Genomic DNA, 25,197 nt, shown 5'->3' with positions numbered 1-25,197 from the left:
ATATTTAACACAAATTCCAATAAATATCGATGTTGATTTTGATCTGGAATAGGTTGATTCCAACAACCTATACAACACCTATATACTGGAGAATTACTATTAATTTTTAAGGTGTACTAACTAGATTGTGGTTGTGTGTGTGTATTAAAGAGTTCTCATATTTCACGGATTTGTATCAAAGTATTTTCAGGTGAGAGAGAGAAACCAAGAAACAGACTCAATTATAGAGAATGAACTGATGGTTACCAGAGAGAAGTGGGTGGGGGAATGGGTGAAATAGGAGGTGGGAACAGAAGTGCACTTGTTGTGATGATGTATTACCATGTGATATATGGAAGTATTGAATCACTATGCTGTACACTCGAAACTAATATTACACTGTATGTTAACTGGAATTTAATAGAAAGAAAGAAAGAAAGAAAGAAAGAAAGAAAGAAAGAAAGAAAGAAAGAAAGAAGAAAGAAAGAAGAAAGAAAGAAGAAAGAAGAGAAAGAAGAGAAAGAAGAGAAAGAAGAGAAAGAAGAGAAAGAAGAGAAAGAAAGAAAGAAAGAAGAAAGAAAGAAAGAAAGAAAGAAAGAAAACGAATGAACATGTCTGGTATTTGTTCTAATATAACCCAGCATGAGAAGATATATATGACATAAGATTGTTGTTTTAATAATTACTGAACAAATTCAATCCTGCTAAGATACTTTTAGAATAGACAAAAAAAACCTATACTGACCTCATTGGAGATCATAAAGATCCAAGCTAAGAGGAACAAAGTCTGAGAACCAGTAATGTTTAATTCATCTGCAACTGAAACTAAGGAATAGGTTGAAGAGGTTGAAGTAGGGAACAAACTCACAATTATACTAATTACTAATATAGCCTAATTCAAGTATAACTAAACTTTCTCTTTTGGTCTAATCACTGTGAAAAATACAAGTGTAAGCTAAATAATCTTTTGTTAATTATCAGAAATGCCTACTTATCTAAATTATAAATATTAAATCACATTTGGATAGATCATATATAACACTTGAAATGAGCAATCTTATTTAAAACATTTATGATGACCCTTAATCAGAATAGCTAATTTATACAATTATTCTCTAACATGGTAAACATTTTTCTGCATGCATATATGCAGTTTGCATTCATAAACTTTTTTGACATGAGAAATGATGTTTTAGTTGCTATTTTTACTATCACACAAGCATAGTGATTGGCAAATATTAGGCACTCAAATATTTGTTGAATTAATCAACAATAGCATATCCCCATATTCTAATTTTAATTAAAAAATAAACAACCTGAGTGAACTATCCAGAAATAATGTTGACTATATTTGCTGTATGGACAGCTTTAAGCAAAAACTTAGAAGAAATTTTCTATTAAACTACAAAAAGGGTAGTGGCTTTATAATGCCTGTAAAAATAAATACAAAATTGCTGCATAATGACTCAGGTAATAATTTTTCCAAAAAGAAAAAAAAACCCAACATTTCAATGCAAATTATTATTTTCAGCAATATCTGGACACTGCTGTTGCAAGACTGTTCTGAAAGCTGAAAACCACCAAAAATTTTAAAACATATTTACTAGTCAAAGACACCAAAAAAATAAAAGATTTTTAATATGACAATGGATTGCCTAAATCACATACTAAATTGTTCTATACAGGGAGATTTCACAATCCAGGAGCCATAGCCATGCTGCTGCAAGTAGGATTTCAACAAAGTTTTAGCTTCTTGATAGGATCCAGACATACACTATAGAAAGAAAAAAAAACTGAATTATAGAATATAGGCAGAATTTGGCTTATGAAAAGTTAAGTAGCCCTAATCTTCTTTAGTCTGACATTTTAAAAATTAATGAAAATATTTTTGAATTCCTATTTTTCTTATTATTTTTGAAACTAACCATTTTCTTTTCTGACATTCCTTAAAGACAATTTGTTTCTAACATTTTTTAAAAATAGTCATACTCATTACAGAAAACTTGAAAAGCAGAGAAAATCTAAGGAAGAAAATAAAAACTGCCTGTGATCCCCAAACTATAGATAACCACCATCACTATTTTGATTTCATTTTTTATGAATCAACATATAGATGAACTTTTTAAAAAGCTTTGAAGTATAATTACATACCATATATGCACTCACAGTATACAGTTTGATGATTGTTAGTATATTTACAAAGGTATGCAATCATACCACAGTCAAGTTGTAAAACAATTCTATCACCTGCAAAAAAGTTCCACTGTGCCCATTTGCCTTCCAATCTGTATTCCTAGATACAACTCAACCATGAATCTACGGTCTTTAGAGTTCTGCTTTTTCTAGAAATTTCATAAATATTGATGAACACAATACAAACTCTTTTGTGTCAAGTTTCTCTGAGTTAGCAGAATGTTTTCAGATTCATTCACATTGTTTCATGTATTTGTAGTTTGTTCCATTTTACTGCTGATTAGTATTCCATCATATGGATTTATCACATTGTTTACGCATTCATCAACCGATGAACAATTGAATGTTTGCAGTTTTTGGCTATTATGAATAATGCTGCTGTAAACTACAGGATTATAGGGACCTCATAAAAGAAGCTGGAAATGTTTTCTATTTTATGGAAGAGTTTTTGTAGAATTTGGGGGGTTTTTCTGCATATAAATTTGATAGAATGCACCAGTAAGGCTATATCTGCACTCTGCTTTTCTTTAGGAAAAGAGTAAGTTTTTAGATTTTAATTCCAGGTAACATACAGTGTTATATTAGTTTCAAGTGTACAATATAGCAATTCAACAATTCCATACATCACTTGGTACTCAGAGACAATCCTAATCTATTTGTTTAACCCATACCCCAACCCCTGTGATAACCATCAGTTTGTTCTGTTTTTGAATTTTGTTTCCTGCAGATGGCACATAGTTGGATCTTGCTTTTATTTAATTTTTTAACCCAATCTGTTTCTTGGTTTGTCTCTATTTTTAGGAAGAGAATCTTAATAATTAAACTACTTTAGTTCAATTTATGTATTTTCTTTAGTCAGGTTTTAGATTTTTCTAGGAATGTGTTCATTTAACAGGTCTAATTTTTTGGCAAAACATTGTTCATATTATTCCTTTATAATTATTTTAGCTCTTGAGATATGTGGTGATGATCCTTCTTTCATTCCAAATTTTGATCACTTGTGTTATCTCCAATTTATCAGTTAAAGGATTATCGATGCTTTTTCAATGAATACTTTTATTTCATTGATTTTTTTGCTTTCTATTTCACTGAATTCCATACTATTTTCTATTATTCCCTCTCTCCTACATTTAATTTGCTCTTCTAACATCTCAATGTAGAAGTTCAAATAACTGATTTTACAATTCTCTTCTTCCTAATGTAAGCGACTAAAGTTTTTTTTTCTAACCATGCCTTTGATTCCACAGATTTTAATATTGTATTTTCATTCAGTTGTAGATCTTTTTAAATTTTCTTATAATTTCTTCTTTGACTCATGGGCTATTCAGAAGTTAAGCTGTTTAATTCTCAAACAGGTAACTTCCCAGATTTCATTTCGCTATTGATTTTTAATTTAATTCCATAGTGGTTAAGAACGTATGTCTGATTTTAATCCTCTTAAACTTATAGAGACTTGCTATATTGTTTATATTGGAAAATATTCCATGTGTACCTGAAAATATATTATGCTGTGATATAGTGTTGCTGACAGGCCAGTTTAGTTGGCACTGTTTTTCTATAATCTTATTTTGTTTAGTTATGTTATCAACTGCTGACACAAGACTATTAAAACCTCCTACAATAATTGTAGAATGATCTATTTTACCTTTCAATTGTGTCAGTTTTGGCTTATTTTGGGGTTCTGTTGTTACTAACACATGCAATTACCACTTAATTATATACAACTATTATATTTGTTATGTGTTCCAATGTATTAGCCTTTTTACCAGTATAAAATGCTGTTCTTTGTCTCATATTTCTCATCTTAATGTGTTTGATGTTAATGTAAACACTTCAGCTCTCTTTATTGCTACTGTTTGCATGGTATGTTTCTTTCAGCCTTTTACGTTCAATCTGTTTGTGTTTTTGAATTTCATGTTTCCTGCAGATGGCATATAGTTGGATCTTGCTTTATTTTTTTTTAACCCAATCTGATATTCTCTGCCTTTTCTCTGGAGCATTTAGTCTAATAGAATCTAATGTGATTACAGATGTAGTGGGTTCATGTCTGCCATTTCACTATTTTTGAAGGCCCATGTCTTTTATTTCTCTACTTCCTATTTACTGCCTTCTACTAGTCTTTTTAAAATGCATTTTATTACATCATTTTAATTAGTGTGCCAATATTCTGCCTGTAGTTTTCCAGTTATTTTCTTCACGGTTACTTTAGGAATTATAATATGTCTCCATATTCTATTTCAGATTCATATGGACTTAATCTGGTAAAATACAGTTAAATTTGTTCTAGTACTGATTTATTTCTCTCTCATTATACTATTGCTGTTTATATTCCATCTACTTTTCCTACAAAATCAGTAATTCAGTTAAAATTGTTTTAAAGAAATTCCACTTTTAAAAGAAAATCAGAAGAAACACACCCTTTTTATATTTACTTCTATGATTACTATTTTCAGTATTCTTTATTCCTTCCTGTAGATTCCTGCAGATTTATGTATCGGTGGTCTAATTTCTTCCAAACTTTAAGGACCTCCTTCAGAATTCCTTTTTTTTTTTTTTTTTTTGCAGGGAGCCCAATGTGGGACTTGATCCCGGGTCTCCAGGATCACACCCTGGGCTGAAGGCAGCGCTAAACCGCTGTGGCAATGGGGCTGCCCCAGAATTCCTTTTAGGGAAGTTTTGCCTACAACAAATTTTCTCAATTTTTGTCTGCCTGGGAATTTTTTTATTTTGCTTTTAAGAATTATCTTGCTATAGAATTCTTGGCTGACAGGTTTTTCAGCACTTTAAACATTTTTCTTTTTTTTAGACTTTTATTTAAATTCTAGTTAACATATCATGTAATATTGGCTTCAGTAGAATTTAGTAATTCATCACTCATAACACCCAGTGCTCAACACAAGTGCTTTCCTTAGTACCCAATACCCATTTAGCCCCCTCCGCCCACCTCCCATCCAGCAACCCTCAGTTTGTTTTCTGTAGTTAAAAGTCTTTTATGGTTTGTTTCTGTATTTTTCTCTTCCCCTATGTTCTTTTGTTTTTTTAAATTCCACGAGTGAAATAATATGGTATTTGTTTTTCTTATTTTGCTTAGTATAATATACTCTAGCTCCATCCATGTGGTTGCAAATAGCAAGTTTTCATTCTTTTGGATGGCTGAGTAATATTACATTACATTAATATATGTAACATATATCCATTATACATACACACACATCTTTTTCTATTCATCAGTGAGCATTTGGCTCTTTCCATAATTTGGTTATTACTGGTAATGCTACTATAAACATCTGGGTACACGTGCTCCTTTGAATCAGTACTTTTGATCCTTTGGGTAAATACCAGTAGTGCAACTGCTGAATAGTAGGGTAGTTCTATTTTTAACTATTTTAAGAACCTCCATACTGTTTTCCCTAGTGGCTGCACCAGTTTGCATTCCTACCAACAGTGCAAGAAGGTTCCCCTTTCTCCACATCCTCACCATGTTGTTTCCTATGTTGTTACTTTTAGCCATTCTGATAGGTGTGAGGTGGTATCTCACTATGGTTTTGATTTGTATTACCCTGATGATGAATGATGTTGAGCATTTTTTTCATGTATCTGCTGGCCATCTGGATGTCTTCTTTGGAAAACTGTCTATAGCTGTCTTCTCCCCATTTTTTGACTGGACTTTTTGGGTTTCTGGGTGCTGAGTTTGATACGTTCTTTATGTATTTCATGTATTTACCCTTTATATTTGTCATTTGCAAATATCTTCTCTGCTGCCTTTTGGTTGACTGTCTCGTATACTTTGCACTCTTTTCCTTGATGAAGTCCCAGAAGTTCATTTTTGCTTCTGCTTCCCTTGCCTCTGGAGATGTGTTTAGTAGGAAGTTGCTATGACCAATGCAACACAGAGGTTACTGTCTGTCTGTTCTCCTCTAGGAATCTGATGGTTTCCTGTCTCACATTTAGATCTGTCATTCATTTTGAATTTATTTTTGTGTATGGTGTAAAAAACTGGTCCAGTTTTCCCAACACTATTTGTTCAAAAGACTTTTTCCTTTGGATAATCTTTCCTGCTTTGTTGAAGATTAGCTGACCTTTTCTGGGTTTTCTATTCTCTTCCATTAGTCAATTATCTGTTTTTGTGCCAGTACCATACTGTCTTGGTGACTAAAGGTTCGTAATACAGCTTCAAGTCTGGAATTGCGATGCCTCCAGCTTCTTCTTTTTCAAGATTGCTTTGGTTATTTGAGGTCTTTTGTGGTTCCACACAAATTTTCAAATTATTTATTCCAACTCTCTGAACTGGTGGTATTTTGATAGGGATTGCATTAAATGTGTTGATTGCTTTGGGTAATATAGACATTTTAACAGTATGTGTTCTTCCAATCCATAAACACATTTTACTGCATGCTTTTCTAACAACTTTAAGATATAATTCACGTATCATAAAGTTCCTTTTTAAAGTATACAAAATAAATGGCTTTTAGTATATTCACAAACTTATACAACCATCACTTTTTCATCACTCCAAAAATGAATCCTATACCTATTAGCAGCCAGTCCTCATTCTCTTCTTCCCCCAGTACCTGGACACCACTCATCTACTTTCTGTCTCTATGAATTTGTCTATTCTGGACATTTCATATTAATGAAATCATATTATCTGTGGGCTTTTGTGTCTGGCTTCCTTCACTTAATGTTTTCAAGGTAGATCCATGCTGTAGGTGATCCATGCTGTATCAATACCTCATTCTCCTTTATGGAAGATCAAAGAGATATGACACATTTTATTTAACCATTCATTGGCTGATAAATATCTGGGATGTTTCCACCTTTTGTGTATTATGAATACAGCTGCTATGAACATTCATGTACAAGTTTGGTGTGAATATGTTTTTAATTTATGTTTTAATGCATATACTTAGAAGTGGAATTCCTGGGTTATACTCTAAGTTTATTACTTCTTTAATATTGTTTTTTAAAATTTATTTTTTAGTAATCTCTACATCCAGTGTGGGGCTCAAACAACCCCAAGATCAAAAGCCACATGCTCTTCCAACTGAGCCACCCAGGCACCCCTCCCTCTATATTTAAGTTTTTGAGGAACTGTTGTTTCCCAAAGAAGCCATAGCATTTTACATTCCTACCAGCAATGTGTGATGGTTCTGATTTCTTTACATACTTGCCAACACTTAATATCTCTTTTATTATTGATATATCCTAGTATGTATAAAGTAGTAAATCAGTGATTTTTATTTGTATTTTCCTAATGACTAATGATGTTGAATGTCTTTTAATATTCTTATTGGTTTGGTCATTTTCTTTATAGAAATGGCTATTCAAATTCTTTGGTAATTTTTAAAAATGGGTCATGTATCTATTACTGAGTTGCAAGAGTTTTTGTATATTCTAGGTATAAGTCCCTTACCAGATGTGTGATTTGCAAATATTTTCTCCTAGTTATATAGCTTGCCTTTTCGTTTTCTTAATTTTTGAAATGCAAAAGTTGTTACTGTTATAAAGTCTAAAATACTATTTTTTTCTTTTTTTTTATTATAAATTAATTTTTATTGGTGTTCAATTTACCAACATACAGAATAACACCCAGTGCTCATCCCGTCAAGTGTCCCCCTCAGTGCCCATCACCTATTCACCCCCACCCCCCGCCCTCCTCCCCCTCCACCACCCCTAGTTCATTTCCCAGAGTTAGAAGTCTTTATGTTCTGTCTCCCTTTCTGATATTTCTCACACATTTCTTCTCCCTTCCCTTATATTCCCTTTCACTATTATTCATATTCCCCAAATGAATGAGAACATACACTGTCCTTCTCCGGTTACTGTGGCCAAGTTCAAAAAGGGTGTTGCCTGAGTTCTCCTCTGGGATTTTGATGGAATCTTGTCTCACATTTAGATCTTTCATCTATTTTGAGTTTATCTTTGTGTATGGTGCAAGAGAGTGGTCCAGTTTCATTCTTCTGCATGTGGATGTCCAATTTTCCTAGCACCATTTATTGAAGAGAGTGTCTTTCTTCCAGTGGATCGTCTTTCCTCCTTTATCGTATATTAGTTGACCATAAAGTTCAGGGTCCACTTCTGGGTTCTCTGTTCTGTTCCATTGATCTATATGTCTGTTTTTGTGCCAGTACCACACTGTCTTGATGAACACAGCTTTGTAGTACAACCTGAAATCTGGCATTGTGATGCCCCCAGATATGGTTTTCTTTTTTAAAATTCCCCTGGCTGTTTGGGGTCTTTTCTGATTCCACACAAATCTTAAAATAATTTGTTCTAAGTCTCTGAAGAAAGTCCATGGTATTTTGATAGGGATTGCATTATACGTGTAAATTGCCCTGGGTAACATTGACATTTTCACAATATTAATTCTGCCAATCCATGAGCATGGAATATTTTTCCATCTCTTTGTGTCTTCCTCAATTTCTTTCAGAAGTGTTCTATAGTTTTTAGGGTATATTTTGAGAACCATTTGAATGGTAAATGGTTCTCCAACCTTTTATTTTCAGGTTGTAGGTGTCCTTCTGTCTAAAATGAGTCTCTTGTAGACAGCAAATAGATGGGACCTGCTTTTTTATCCGGTCTGAAACCCTGCGCCTTTTGATGGGGTCATTAAGCCCATTCACGTTCAGAGTTACTACTGACAGATATGAGTTTAGTGTCATCATGATATCTATTTAGTCCTTGTTTTTGTGGATTGTTCCACTGAACTTCTTCTTAAAGGGGAGTTTTAAGAGTCCCCCTTAAAATTTCTTGCAGAGCTGGTTTGGAGGTCACATATTCTTTCAGTTCCTGCCTATCTTGGAAGCTCTTTATCTCTCCTTCCATTTTGAATGAGAGCCTTGCTGGATAAAGTATTCTTGGTTGCATGTTCTTCTCATTTAGGACCCTGAATATATCCTGCCAGCCCTTTCTGGCCTGCCACGTCTCTGTGGAGAGGTCTGCTGTTACCCTAATATTCCTCCCCATGAAAGTCAGGGACTTCTTGTCTCTTGCTGCTTTAAGGATCTTCTCTTTATCTTTGGAATTTGCAAGCTTCACTATTAAATGTCGAGGTGTTGAACGGTTTTTATTGATTTTAGGGGGGGATCTCTCTATTTCCTGGATCTGAATGCCTGTTTCCCTTCCCAGATTGGGAAAGTTTTCAGCTAGGATTTGTTCAAATACATATTCTGGCCCTCTGTCCCTTTCGGCGCCCTCGGGAACCCCAATTAAACGTAGGTTTTTCTTCCTTAGACTGTCATTTATTTGCCTTAATCTGTCTTCATGGTCCCTTAATTGATTGTCTCTTTTTTCCTCAGTTTCCCTCTTTGCCATTAACTTGTCTTCTATGTCACTCACTCATTCTTCCACCTCGTTAACCCTCATCGTTAGGACTTCTAGTTTGGATTGCATCTCATTCAATTGATTTTTAATTTCTGCCTGATTGGATCTAAATTCTGCAGTCATGAAGTCTCGTGAGTCCTTAATGCTTTTTTCTAGAGCCACCAGTAGCTGTAGAATAGTGCTTCTGAATTGGCTTTCTGACATTGAAGTGTAATCCAGATTTTGTAACTCTGTGGGAGAGAGGGCTGTTTCTGATTCTTTCTTTTGAGGTGAGGTTTTCCTTCTAGTCATTTTGCTCAGTGCAGAGTGGCCAAAAACAAGTTGTATTGGAACATGGGGGAGTATCACTGGTCCGTCCAGCTGGTCTTCTGGGGGAGGGGCCTGCTGTGCTGATTTTCAGGTGTTAGCACTTGGGGGAGCTGCTCTGCCCCTGCCTGCTGCAGGGCTCAGTGGGGGTTGTTTACCCCGTGGGGCCCCAGGAGGAACAGCAGCAGTTGCTATGGCAACTCTGGAAGCCTGGATTTAGCCTCTGCAGGAACTACGGGGCTCGGGGCTCTCGGTTCTCTGTCCGCAGGGCCTGGAGGCTCCGGGGCGGGGCCGCTGATCTGCTCAGCTCGGGGCAGGAGCGTCCTTGCTGTCCTGGGCCCTCCCGGCCTCTGCCTGTCCCGGGGGAGGCCGGATCCTGGGCTGTGTCCCGGAGCCCTGTGCTCCGGGGCCTGCGCTGGTGGATTCGCGCTCCCGCCCTGCAGCCCCCTCCGCGGAGCCGCCGCCCGAGCCGCTCCGAGCTGCTCCGGTCGGTCCCACTGGTCGGTCCCGCCGTGCGCGCTGCAGCCCTTAGGGAGCTCGGAGCACTCTCCTGCGCTCGCAGGTGTCTGTTAGTGTCTCAGGGAGCCCGAGGGCATCCCCGCTCTCCTGGGTCCTGCTCTAACTCCCTGCGAGCCCCTTTCCGCCCGGGAAGGTTGGTGCAGCTCCTGCTCCTCCGGGACGGGGCTCTCCTGTCCTGGGGACACTCGCCCCGGTCTCAGCCCGGCTCCTCGCGGGGCCCCTCCCCCTGGAGGCCTTTTGTTTCTTTATTTCTTTTTCCCCGTCTTCCTACCTTGATAGAAGCGCGGACTCTTCTCACTGTAGCGTTCCAGCTGGTCTCTCTTTACATCTCAGGCCGAATTCGTAAATTTTCAGGATTGTTTGAAGGTTATCTAGGTAATTTGGTGGGGACAGACGATTTGGGGACCCTGCTCTTCCGCCATCTTGCCCCTCCCCTTAAAATACTATTTTTTTCTTATGGATAGTACTGTTGGTATCAGATCTAATAAACCTTTCTCTAACTTAAAAATACATATATCTTCTTCTGTGTTTCCTCCTGAGAGTTTTATAGTTTTCTTATATAGGTCTATCATCTATTTTGAGTTAAAGTTTGTACATGGTATGAGGTCGTGGATATCAAGTTGTCCCAAGACTAATTGATGAAAAAACTATTTTTCTCCCCCACTGAATTATCTGGTACTCTTGTTAAAAAAATCAATTGACTATATATACTATGGTTTATTTCTTAACTATCAATTGTATCCTATTGATCTATCGGTTTATTCTTACGTCGTATTACAGTGTCCTGATTATTGTGGCTCTGTGATAAGCTTTGAAACCAGGGAAGTGTGAACTGTCCAACTTTATTCATCTTATTCAAGACTGTTTGGGCTATTTTACATTGGCCTCCATTGTTGCTAAGAGAAATCAACCATACCTGACATATCTAGGTATGGATCTTTTGAAAAAATTATTTTAAAAATTCCATTATGCTAACATACAGTGTTATATTAACTTTGGGTATGCAATACGATTCAATAATTCTATACATTACTCACTGCTCATCACAGTACATGTACCCTAATGTTCTTCCCCTATTTCACTGATTTCCCCAACCACCTCTCCTCTGGCAACCACTCTATCGTTTAGAGTCTTTTAATTTGCTCGTTTGTTTCTTAAACTCCATGTATCAGTGAAATCATATGGTGTTTGTCTTTCTATGACTAATAGATCTAGCAGGTATGGATCTTTTCAAATGTTTTTTTCCTTGAGGATTTGCTGGGTTTCTTGAATATGTTAATGTTTTTCATCTAGTTGGGGGATTTTTCCGGTCATTATCTCTTCATATATTTTTCCTGTTTTCCTCTTTCCTTTCCATCTGAGATTCCCAGCGCAGACATGTTCGTGCACTTAATATTGTTCCACAAATCTCTGAGGCTCTGTTTATTTTTCTTCAATCTGTTTTCATTTTGTCTTTAATTTCTAGGGGTCCTTCGATAGCTCAGTTGGTAGAGCAGAGGACTGTAGACAAATCGGGTCTGAACCGATACCAAAAGATTGGGATCGTCCCCTACATATTCTCAGACCATAACGCCTTGAAATTAGAACTCAATCACAAGAAGAAGTTTGGAAGGACCTCAAACACGTGGAGGTTAAGGACCATCCTGCTAAAAGATAAAAGGGTCAACCAGGAAATTAAGGAAGAATTAAAAAGATTCATGGAAACTAATGAGAATGAAGATACAACTGTTCAAAATCTTTGGGATGCAGCAAAAGCAGTCCTGAGGGGGAAATACATCGCAATACAAGCATCCATTCAAAAACTGGAAAGAACTCAAAATACAAAAGCTAACCTTACACATAAAGGAGCTAGAGAAGAAGCAGCAAATCGACCCGACGCCCAGCAGAAGAAGAGAGTTAATTAAAATTCGAGCAGAAATCAACGAAATTGAGACCAGAAGAACTGTGGAACAGATCAATAGAACCAGGAGTTGGTTCTTTGAAAGAATTAATAAGATAGATAAACCATTAGCCAACCTTATTAAAAAGAAGAGAGAGAAGACTCAAATTAATAAAATCATGAATGAGAAAGGAGAGATCACTACCAACACCAAGGAAATACAAACGATTTTAAAAACATATTACGAACAGCTCTACGCCAATAAATTAGGCAATCTAGAAGAAATGGACGCATTCCTGGAAAGCCACAAACTACCAAAACTGGAGCAGGAAGAAATAGAAAACCTGAACAGGCCAATAACCAGGGAGGAAATTGAAGAAGTCATCAAAAACCTCCCAAGACACAAGAGTCCAGGGCCAGATGGCTTCCCAGGGGAATTCTATCAAACGTTTAAAGAAGAAATCATACCTATTCTACTAAAGCTGTTTGGAAAGATAGAAAGAGATGGAGTACTTCCAAATTCATTCTATGAGGCCAGCATCACCTTAATTCCAAAACCAGACAAAGACCCCACCAAAAAGGAGAATTACAGACCAATATCCCTGATGAACATGGATGCAAAAATTCTCAACAAGATACTAGCCAATAGGATCCAACAACACATTAAGAAAATTATTCACCATGACCAAGTAGGATTTATCCCCGGGACACAAGGCTGGTTCAACACTCGTAAAACAATCAATGTGATTCATCATATCAGCAAGAGAAAAACCAAGAACCATATGATCCTCTCATTAGATGCAGAGAAAGCATTTGACAAAATACAGCATCCATTCCTGATCAAAACTCTTCAGAGTGTAGGGATAGAGGGAACTTTCCTCGATATCTTAAAAGCCATCTACGAAAAGCCCACAGCAAATATCATTCTCAATGGGGAAGCACTGGGAGCCTTTCCCCTAAGATCAGGAACCAGACAGGGATGTCCACTCTCACCACTGCTATTCAACATAGTATTGGAAGTCCTAGCCTCAGCAATCAGACAACAAAAAGACATTAAAGGCATTCAAATTGGCAAAGAAGAAGTCAAACTCTCCCTCTTCGCCGATGACATGATACTCTACATAGAAAACCCAAAAGCCTCCACCCCAAGATTGCTAGAACTCATACAGCAATTTGGTAGCGTGGCAGGATACAGAATCAATGCCCAGAAATCAATGGCATTCCTATACACTAACAATGAGACTGAAGAAAGAGAAATTAAGGAGTCAATCCCATTTACAATTGCACCCAAAAGCATAAGATACCTAGGAAGAAACCTAACCAAAGAGGTAAAGGATCTATACCCTAAAAACTATAGAACACTTCTGAAAGAAATTGAGGAAGACACAAAGAGATGGAAAAATATTCCATGCTCATGGATTGGCAGAATTAATATTGTGAAAATGTCAATGCTACCCAGGGCAATTTACACGTTCAATGCAATCCCTATCAAAATACCATGGACTTTCTTCAGAGACTTAGAACAAATTATTTTAAGATTTGTGTGGAATCAGAAAAGACCCCAAATAGCCAGGGGAATTTTAAAAAAGAAAACCATAGCTGGGGGCATCACAATGCCAGATTTCAGGTTGTACTACAAAGCTGTGTTCATCAAGACAGTGTGGTACTGGCACAAAAACAGACACATAGATCAATGGAACAGAATAGAGAACCCAGAAGTGGACCCTGAACTTTATGGTCAACTAATATTCGACAAAGGAGGAAAGACGATCCACTGGAAGAAAGACAGTCTCTTCAATAAATGGTGCTGGGAAAATTGGTCATCCACATGCAGAAGAATGAAACTAGACCACTCTCTTGCACCATACACAAAGATAAACTCAAAATGGATGAAAGATTTAAATGTGAGACAAGACTCCATCAAAATCCTAGAGGAGAACACAGGCAACACCCTTTTTGAACTTGGCCACAGTAACTTCTTGCAAGATACATCCACGAAAGCAAAAGAAACAAAAGCAAAAATGAACTATTGGGACTTCATCAAGAGAAGAAGCTTTTGCACAGCAAAGGATACAGTCAACAAAACTCAAAGACAACCTACAGAATGGGAGAAGATATTTGCAAATAACATATCAGATAAAGGGCTAGTTTCCAAAATCTATAAAGAACTTATTAAACTCAACACCAAAGAAACAAACAATCCAATCATGAAATGGGCAAAAGACATGAAGAGAAATCTCACAGAGGAAGACATGGACATGGCCAACAGGCACATGAGAAAATGCTCTGCATCACTTGCCATCAGGGAAATACAAATCAAAACCACAATGAGATACCACCTCACACCAGTGAGAATGGGGAAAATTAACAAGGCAGGAAACAACAAATGTTGGAGAGGATGCGGAGAAAAGGGAACCCTCTTACACTGTTGGTGGGAATGTGAACTGGTGCAGCCACTCTGGAAAACTGTGTGGAGGTTCCTCAAAGAATTAAAAATAGACCTGCCCTACGACCCAGCAATTGCACTGTTAGGGATTTACCCCAAAGATTCAGATGCAATGAAATGCCGGGACACCTGCACCGTGATGTTTCTAGCAGCCATGTCCACAACAGCCAAACTGTGGAAGGAGCCTCGGTGCCCATCGAAAGATGAATGGATAAAGAAGATGTGGTTTATGTATACAATGGAATATTCCTCAGCCATTAGAAACGACAAATACCCACCATTTGCTTCAACGTGGATGGAACTGGAGAGTATTATGCTGAGTGAAGTAAGTCAATCGGAGAAGGACAAACAGTGTATGTTCTCATTCATTTGGGGAATATGAATAATAGTGAAGGGGAATATAAGGGAAGGGAGAAGAAATGTGTGGGAGATATCAGAAAGGGAGACAGAACATAAAGACTTCTAACTCTGGGAAATGAACTAGGGGTGGTGGAAGGGGAGGAGGGCGGGGGTGGGGGTGAATGGGTGACGGGCACGGAGGGGGACAATTGATGGGATGAGCACTGGGTGTTATTCTGTATGTCGGTAAATTGAACACCAATAAAAATTAATTTATTAAAAAATAAAAAATAAAAAATAAAAAAATAAAATAATTTCTACTGATCTATCTTCAAAGTTCTTTTATTTTTATCTCCCATCTCAAATGTGCTATTCAGGACATCTAAATAATTTTTCACCTTTACTGTTTCAATTCTAGAATTTTTTTGGTAGTTTCTATTTCTCTATTGAGATTGCCTACTTATTGATACACATCTATATTTTCCTTTCATCCTCTGAACTTATTTATAATAGCTGCTTTGAAGTCTTAGATATCTTCAACATTTGGACCTACGCAGAACCAGTTTCTACTGACTTTTTTTCCTGAGTATAGGTTTCACTGTCCTGTTTTTTACATATCCCATAATTTTGGGTTGAATCTTAAACTTTTTTAGACAATATATTGTAGAAACTCTGGATATGATTTTTCTGAAGTTTTTTGTTTTTTAATTTAGCTTGCTTAAATTGTTAAGATTGGTTTTCTCCATGGTATGAAGCTACTGTTCTCTCTTCCAGTTTTTCTATTATTTTTATACTTTAGCCTGGTTTCCTAATGGTTACCCTGTATCTGCATAGTTTAATAATAATGATTTCAGTAGACACTGTTCAAACACCTTAAACTTATTAGGCAGCTACTGTCTCATCAAATTGTGTATGTGCAGGGCGGGGGGAGTTGTGTACATAGTCCCCTCACCTTATCCATGGTTCTTCCCTGATTTCAGTTACCCATGGCCAATCACAGTCTGGAAGTAGATGATCCTCCTCCTGATGTATCAGGAGGTTAATAGTAGCCTCACACTATGTCCCACTAAGTCACAATGCCTGTATTATTCATCTCACTTCATCTTAGCAAATAAGCATTTTATCATTTAACATTATCACAAGAAAGTACAGTACAATAAGGTATTCTGAGAAAGAGTCCATATAACTTTTATTACAATACACTGTTGTAATTGTTCTATTTAATATTACTGTTGTTAATCTCTTATGCCTAATTTATAAATCAAACTTTATCATAGGTATGTATGTATAAGAAAACAACAGTATATGGGATTCAGTAATATCTGTGGTTCAGGCATCCACTGGGGTTCTTGAAGTATCCCCTATGGATAAAGAGGGACTACAGGATTTAAAGTTGCAGTCAGTTCTCTTTTACAGTTTCACTCTTTACTGAGTTCGGTCTTCCCTGCAGGAGTGAAGGCTCTCATTCAGCCAATGATATATAGAAAATTTTTCTCGGCACTTGGGTGGCTCTTTCATTTTTACAATCTACTTAAGTTACTAGTTGGTACATCACTTGCCCCACCCAGGACTTCAACCTTGGGCCAGCAAAATTATTATTTCTTCCCTTTGTTTCCTACTAGGATTGGCATTTTTAGCTGACAAAGCTTCAAATTCTTATGCTCTATCCCAAGTAAGTCCACTCTTAAGCAGCAAATCTATTTCCAGTGGCATCCTCACTCTAGTAAAAACTATAGTTTTTGCCATTCAAACTACCAGAGAGGAGGGAGAAACAGGAAAGCCTTGGGTGAAGGCATCACAAACTCCTTCTGTTCTTATCCAAAGCTCAAGCACTTTTTCAACAATATACACTTCTCAATGTTTTCTGTCTTCAATTTCCAGAGTGGTAGGTGTTTTTTTTTTTTTTTTGACAATTCTGTCCAGTTTTTATACTTGCTTTTCTAAAGATGATCTACAACTTCTTCATGCCACCAAAGAGCCAGAAATTGCCTACATAAGTTTTTATACTTAAATATGTGTGTACATACCCATAAACCTGTGGTTAATATAATTGTTTCAATTATATTATATATAACAGATTATACAGTCTAAGCATTAACATATTGTTGAAATTAAGAGAGTTTCATATGATACTATATTATTAACTGAAAATGAATTTAAGTTATCAGAAACAATGTTATCACGATAACATGGTTCATGTCAGACTATGGCAAATGAAAAAGATTAAAAAACACATTTAGTATATTTATATTTTAAGATATACAAAAATACACACATATATGCATGCCACACATAAACAGAAACTGAAATAACATGCTTAGAAGATTAAGAGTGTCATAATTTGAATAGAAGGATTACTAGTAGTATTTTTCCTATTTAAAAAGATTGCCAAATTCTCTAAACATACATTATGTATATAATACTAAAAAAAATATTTTTAAAGAGAGAAAAAGGCTATGTACACCATCTACTTAATCAGGCTCAACTCCTGCTGATATTATAGCAGTTCCACAACTTTAATGGGATAATTAATTTATATGAATATCTTAATGTATTATTTTAGAATACTGAACTTCTAAAGTTAGCAGAGTTAATATATACAAGAGAAATTTTATTACCGTTTTTTCCCTCTGGGTATGAAAACAGGTTTTGATCAGTATCATCAAAATAAGTATATACCATACTAAGGTGGCTACTTTAAGTGGCAACACTCATTTACATACGTAATCTCAAATAAAAAATAATTCTATCAGAACATGGCAATACCATGTACTCAGGAACTATTTCAACCAACTTCTCCTATGTCTCATTATCATAAAATTACATTTTTGTTTTCTTAAATTTTATTTCTACAATCAATTTCATTCCTTTAAGGACTTACCTTTGCTGCATGGTATGTACTAGCCTCAAGTAAATCTTCTTTTTTAGCTTCTTTGGCAAGCAGGTTAAATCGACTTAACATTGCAGCTTTACAAAGCCGACTTGCCATTGACACACCACTTTTAAATGGGGAACTAAAGTAGAAAGAATGAAACATTCACAATCATTATTCAAGGATGTTGACAACTGTAAAGATGAAAATCAACACAAAATCTACAAATATTTTTTCCAATTATGTGCAATGAAAATAGTGAAAGATTTTTACATAAAATCATTCTGAATATTTACTTTCTGAAGCTAATTTTATTACAGTTTAAATTATAGTATTGCATTAAAAATTAAAGCAGATACTGGAACATTTTACTGTTTGAAGCAAAATTAATCTATATTGATCCAAATTAAAAGCTGTACTAGAACTGACTGGAAAAAGGGACAGATATATTTTCTGGAATACTGAAAATGTCCTGCATTTTAATGGAGTAATAGTAATACAGGTGTATATATATCAAAAGTCATGAAGCTATATAGCCCATTTTACTACATGTAAATTTTAACTCACTAAAAGAGTAAATATATACACCCCTCATGACCTTCTGTATATGTCCTTGCAGATATTTTTTGTTTCTAATTAAAAGTGGGTCCATAAACCACGAAATTTTTTGCTTTAACTCTCTTCATTATTCGTTGTTCTTGTATTTACAAAAATTTCTCAAATCCTTCATTTCCGTCTCCATACTCTTTATGTGACTTTCCAGATTCTCCTCTCGATAACTATGGTTGATTTCCCGTCTCCCTGAATTTGAGCTAGCTTTGTGCCTTATTCTGGTTAACAGAATAGATGATGTGTCAGTTCTGAGCCTGGGGCTTATAGGTTTGTGTTCTCATTCTCTAGGGAATCCTATCTCTGCCCAACAAACCAGCTGGGACCAGTCTACAAGAGGGTGAGACAACACATGGACCAGAGCCATGTCATCCTTCTAAGTTCAGCCAAGTTGAATTTCAGTTGACCTAGAGCTAACCCTGGATGAAAGAGGGAGCTCCACAATATCCAGCTCAGTTGACCTAAAAACTTTGAGCAGTAATAAACGGTTATTTTTAAATCACTAAGTTTTGAGGTAGTTTTATTCACAGCAATAATTAACAAAAGCTCTTATGTATGAAATCAATTATCTCTTTATTAATATTTCCATCATGATACCTTTGGTTGTAGTTTTCTCAATGATTCTCCTGGGCTTTTAGGGTATAAAATGATACCATATGCACAGAATGGCAATTTTACCTTCTTCCTTCCAATATTTTATAATCTTTCATTTCTTTCTCTTGTCCAAATGCTTTAAGTATAATATTAACAATAACAGTAAACAATCGTTTCTTGTTCTGGATATTATCAACCATGATGATACTTTTGACTAATAAAACACACATTTTATCCTTAACAAAAAAATCAAACTATTCCTTTTATTATCTTTATCTAGAATAGCTAAAGAGCTATATTATATGCCTTCTTAGAATTTATATAGGATGAATATATTGTTTATGTCCCTAAATCAATATGACTATTTTAATAAGAATTTATTTCTAGCCTGTTGTTATTCCTATTATGTTACTATCCTCACTCCTATAAAAAATACTAATTGGTATTGTATAAAATATGTATTTTTAAATATACTACTACATCCTGATTCCTATTATTTTATTTAGCAATATTTTGTTTGGATATAAAAGAAAGCTTCATATACAACTTTTATGGAGGGAGGGCAGCAATCTTCTATCGGATTTAAGTAGCAGTGATACACCTGCTTCATAAAAAGAATTTTAATGTTTTCCATCTTCTTAGCACTGGAAATTTCTGCTATTTATAAAGGCTTAAAATTCCTCTGAACCACCTCAGCACGGTGCTCTTTCTTTGCAAACAGGGTACCTTACTTTCTTATGAAAATATTGTTGAGATTTTTCCCTCTTTTGTACCAGTTATATAAATAATTTTTCCTAAAGATATATGCATTTCACAGGATTTTTAAAAAAATATTTACATTTTTGAGAGAAGTTTTTATGAACCTTTAATTTTCAGTTTCTGTTAATTACTTAATTCACTAAACAAGAGATTCGCTAGGGATATTTTTTCACAGACTCAGATTTCTAAGACTACTTCCTATATTATTTAGCTCTTTAAGTTACATTTCTAGTTTTGTTGATTTCTTCATTCTGCTTATTTCCTGATATAAGCATTTCAAGTACTGTCTTTTCCATTCAGCTTTGCATTTAGCTGTATATCCTACAAGTTCTGATATACTGAACTATATATATATATATAAAATATATTGAATGCTTTCAATATCCTTGTCTCAAATATTCTGCTGTTTCATTTTATATTTCTTTTTTTTAAAAGAGATTTTTATTTATTTATTCATTAGAGAGACAGAGAGAGGCAGAGATATAGAAGAGGGAGAAGCAGGCTCCGTGCAGGTAGCCCAACATGGGACTTGATCCTGGGACTCCAGGATCACACCCTGAGCTGAAGGCAGATGCTTAACCACTGAGCACGCCCAGGCATCCCTTATATTTCCTCTTTGAGTCAAAAGTTAGAAGACTCCCCCCACCAATGAAACTCCTAGTATACTGATTTTGTTTACAGATTTACTGTATCACAACCAAAAATACTATCTACATCACTTCTACCTTTAAATTCAAGCTAGTTAGCATACAGTGTACATTAGTTTCAGGGTAGAGTTTAAGGACTCATCAGTTGCATAGAATACCCAGTGCTCATTACATCAAGTGTCCTCCTTGATGTCCATCACCCAGTTCTCCCATCTACCCTTGCCTCCCCTCCAGCAACCCTTAGTTTGTTCCCTAGAACTGAGTCTCTTATGGTTTGCCTGTTTTTATCTTTTCTTTCCCTTCCTCTGTGCTGTTTTGTTTCTTAAATCCCACGAGTGAAATCATATGGTATTTGTCTTTCTCTGATTTATTTCACTTAGCATAATACCCTCTAGTTTAAAACAAATACCCTCTAGTTCCATCCACACTGTTGCTAGTGGCAAGATTTCATTGTTTTTGATGGCTGAGTAATATTCCAATGGCTGAGTAATATTCCACTTTATGTGTATATGTGTGTGTATACCACTGCTTTATCCATTCATCAGTCAAAGGACATCTGGGTTCTTTCCATATTTTGGCCATTGTGGACATTGCTGTTACAAACGCTGGGGTGCCTGTGGCCCTCTGAATCACTAGTTTTGTGTTTTTTGGATAAATACCTAGTAGTATAATTGCTGGGTCATAGAGTAGCTCCATTTTTAACTTTTTGAGGAACCTCCATACTATTTTCCAGAGTGGCTGCACCAGTCTGCATTCCTATCCACAGTGCAAGAGGGTTCCCCTTTCTCCCCATCCTCACCAACGTCTGTTGTTCCTTAAGTTTTTCCTTTAGCATTCAGACCAGTGTGAGGTTGTATCTCATTGTGGTTTTATTTCCCTGATGATGACTGGTGTTGAGTATTTTTTCATGTGTCTGTTAGCCATGTGTAGGTCTTCTTTGGAAAAATAACAATTCATGTTTTCTGTCCATTTCTTGACTGGATTTTTTGGTTTTTAGGTACTGAGTTTGTTCAGTTCTTTATAGATTTTGGATACTACTATAGCTTTTTATCTGATAAGACATTTACAAGTATCTTCTTCCATTCCATAGGTTGCCTTTTAGTTTTGTTGTTTCCTTTGCTGTGCAGAAGCTTTTTATCTCGATGAAGTCCCAATAGTTCATTTTTACTCTTGTTTTCTTCACCTCTAGAGACATGCTTAATAGAAAGCTGCCATGGCTGAGGTGAAAGCTGTCACTGCATTTGTTTTTTTCTAGGTTTTTGATGGATTCCTGTCTCACATTTAGGTCTTTCATCCGTTTAGAGTTTAGTTTTGTGTATGGTGTAAAATGTGGTCCAGTTTTCCCAACACCATTCGTTGATTAGTGTTTTTCCATTGAATCTCTTTCCTGCTTTTGTTGAAGATTAGCCGACTATAGAATTGAGGGTCCAGTTCTAGGTTCTCACATTGCTTCTAACTTTTAGAATTGAGATTTTCTTTGTGGCATAACATAGGATCATTTTTTTTCAATATTCTATAGGTTCCTCAAAAGTAGGTGTTTTATATTTTTACAGTGCAGTTTTATATAAGTTAATCAAATCTACCTTTTTGTTATTAAAAACCACTGTATCCTTGTGCTTATTGTTTTGTTCATTTGATCATGAATTGAAAGGTCAATTACTGTCTCAATTAGTACTGGATTTCTATTTTTCCTCCTGTAACTTTTTTTTGAATAATGATACTATGTTATTTGTTGCACATATATCTGTTAATGGTTCTTTCTTCCTTGTAAATTACACATTACAACGATAGTATCCTTTATGGAGTGCTTTGGAGCTGAACTACACTGTCTACTATTTAGATCATATGTGCTCTCTTTACTTGTAATCACCTGGCAAGTATTTAGCTATAATAAATTAGTTAAGATCATTTTACATTTCAGCTTTCTTATGCTAGTATTTTCTGTTTTCAGTAAAAGACTTTTTAATGTGCAGTTTGTCCACTGTTAACAGTAATATTACTTTGTGCTGATTCAAAGCAAGAACAGTGTAATTCACACTAGTTGAAGTAATCAATAGTATGCCTAGTTGATAGTAACATTTGCTTGCATATGGTCTTAAATCTTTCACCAAAAAAAATTTTAACATTATTATCTCATTAAAAATGTATGGTTGTGTGACCATAGAAGAGCATATACTAGAAGAGCAGCTGTAGTTTTACTCGCTAATCAATGGCAGGAATATTACAAAGAAATGTCTAAAAGGCATAACATATTATGGTTATTGACAAGGGCTTTGGAAATAATATCCAGAGAAGAATCCCAGCTATATTATTATTTGTGTGACATTAAGAAAAATAATAAACCTAGCTTGAAGCAGTTTATCTGTCAAAGAGCAACAGCACCATGTAATCTATAGGGTTATTTTAGGAAGGCAGTATAACATAGTACATTAGTTTTCACATGTAAGTATATGTGAATAATATTTGAGAACACATATCCTTAGCCTTAGATCCAGAAAATCAGATTCAGTAAGAGAAAATGAATTTTTAAAACAAATACATTATAGGATTCTTTTGCTAATTATAATCATGAAATGACACTCAGAAAATTATAGGTTCTGGAGACTGATTTTGAATGCTGGCTCTATTCAACTTACTATGTAACTTAAGTTATAAAACTTTTCCAGCTCTGTCTTCTCATCAGAAAAACAATGATTTTTTTTTAATTAGTACAAGGCCTGCAAAATTGTCATACTCAATAACTATTATTGTTCAGAATTTTAAAAACTGCATCTAAGAAATAATAATTTTAAAAGTTCTATTAAAATGTATTTTTGCTTAATATTTTTTAAGCGATTTGTTTTGTTTATATTATAGTATAGACCAAGGTAGATTTACTGTAAAGCTTAACTTCTGGGCCCCTTATACTTGTGTGGGCCCTTTCTAAATACAGTTGACACTTGAACAACACAGGTTTAAACTGCACAGTTCCATTCATATGTAGATTTTTTCTGATAAATCCAGTACAGTATTGTATTTTTTCTTCCTTATGATTTGTTTAGTTTTTTTATTTAAATTTCAGTTAGTTAACACATTGTAATACTAGTTTCAGGTATACAATTTACTGATTCAACACTTATAAACAACACTCATTGCTCACAAGTGCCCTGCTTAAATACGTGGTTTTAAAAGAAATTAGTAATGCTAACCTTTCAGTGATCTTTCCACTCAGGCCATCCACAATCTCCAAAGAAATGTCCCCCTGTGCCCAATTCAGACTCAAGGATTTATATTCCAAGTTTGTTTGCAGTGGATATGCAGAAGGTACTAAACTAACATGAGGTCTGTTGACCAAGTAAAACATTGGAAGTTTTGAAGTAAGTGCATCATCAACACGTTGCTTTACAGCAATTTCTAAACCTCTAGTATCACTGCAATTCCCATCACCTAGAAAGTAAAAACAAAACACTCAGAAGTTCAATATCAATAGACCCCCCCCAAAAAAGGAAATAGTCTAATGTTATCATTTATCTTGCAATAATATCTTTCCTTTCCCACCTCTCTCTTACCAACTACTTCTAAATTCTTTACCAGTATCAGGACAAGGTAACAATGGTCATAATTTCCATTCAAAATAGAATCTACAGAAAATAAATTGACATTCCAGCGAATAAAAATGAAGAGCCAGAAATGTCCTCTCAAAAATATAGTACTGTTTATAAGATTCTGCCCAACAGAACTGGCTCATCCTGTCTTGATTCCTTAGATTACAGCATGAAACCAGCACATAATATAGAAGGATAAGCAAGGCTGATAAATAGTTGGTGAGATTAAGCTATTTTTCCATATCTAAGGGCCACAAATTACGCCTATTCCAGGAGGACAATGCTTCAGTTTCACAACACAAAATCATTTAAATAATGTCTATTTCTGATTATAATTTTTGCTAATAACAAAACCAGTTAAAATAACTATTGAGAGAAAGCTCAAAAAGATGTAATGTCATTAGTACAGTATAAAATTGTGAGCTGCATTAAACTTAAAATAGAAATTAGACAACTCATTCCCATTTAAAAATTAGTAATTCTAAATTAGACCCCTTTTCTCAGAAAAAGAAATGTTATATGCCACAAGACTTTATTTTCCAAATAAAATTGTTTCCATACATTGGAACTGTTGAGATGGCTGCTGGTTATGACTATCTGGAAACTAGAAAATGATGTAAAAAGAACATGAATTGCTATTGACAGCCTTTTTCTAAATACTCTTTTTTAAATTCCAGTACAGTATAGTTTCAGATGTATAATATGCAGATACAACAATTCTATATATTACTTGGCACTTATCAAGATGTATTCTTCTCTTAATCCCCATAATGTATTCCACCCTTCTCTCCACCTATTTCTCTTCTAGTAACCACCACTCTGTTCTCTATAGTTAAGAGTTTGTTTTCTGGTTTGTCTTTTTTTTGTCTTGCTTGTTTTTAAAATTACACATGAGAAAAAAAAATCCACACGAGTGAAATCATATGGTATGTGTCTTTCTCTGACTTATTTCACTTAGCATTATACCCTCTGGATCTATCCATGCTGTTGCAAATGGCAAAATTTCATTCTTTTTTATGGCTGAGTAATATTCCATTGTAGGTATCTATCACATCCTCTCTATTGTAGCATCCCAGAAAAAGACATACTGTAATGAGATAATGGCACTGTTTGTGCCTAAAATACAAAGACATATGTGGGGGGAAAAA

The 25,197-nt window shown here is 35.3% G+C and overlaps 1 protein-coding gene across 2 annotated transcripts in view; it reads right to left on the bottom strand.

Moving 5' to 3' along the window:
• Window positions 1-1,639: 1,639 nt before the first annotated feature.
• ADAD1 (adenosine deaminase domain containing 1) overlaps window positions 1,640-25,197 on the bottom strand; it is a 47,512-nt gene continuing 23,954 nt past the window's right edge. For both annotated transcript variants that reach the window (XM_055317097.1, XM_055317098.1), the window contains exons 9-11: window positions 23,654-23,891; window positions 17,866-17,998; window positions 1,640-1,753 (exon numbers count right to left, since the gene is read on the bottom strand). In XM_055317097.1, coding sequence (XP_055173072.1) covers window positions 1,640-1,753; window positions 17,866-17,998; window positions 23,654-23,891 — 485 coding nt within the window. The remainder of the gene's footprint in view (window positions 1,754-17,865; window positions 17,999-23,653; window positions 23,892-25,197) is intronic.

This window comes from Nyctereutes procyonoides, unplaced genomic scaffold, assembly GCF_905146905.1.
Source record: "Nyctereutes procyonoides isolate TBG_1078 unplaced genomic scaffold, NYPRO_anot_genome, whole genome shotgun sequence".
Classification (NCBI taxonomy): Eukaryota; Metazoa; Chordata; class Mammalia; order Carnivora; family Canidae; genus Nyctereutes; species Nyctereutes procyonoides.
Note: the sequence above shows the minus strand (reverse complement) of the source record. Positions and strands in the feature narration are given on the sequence as shown.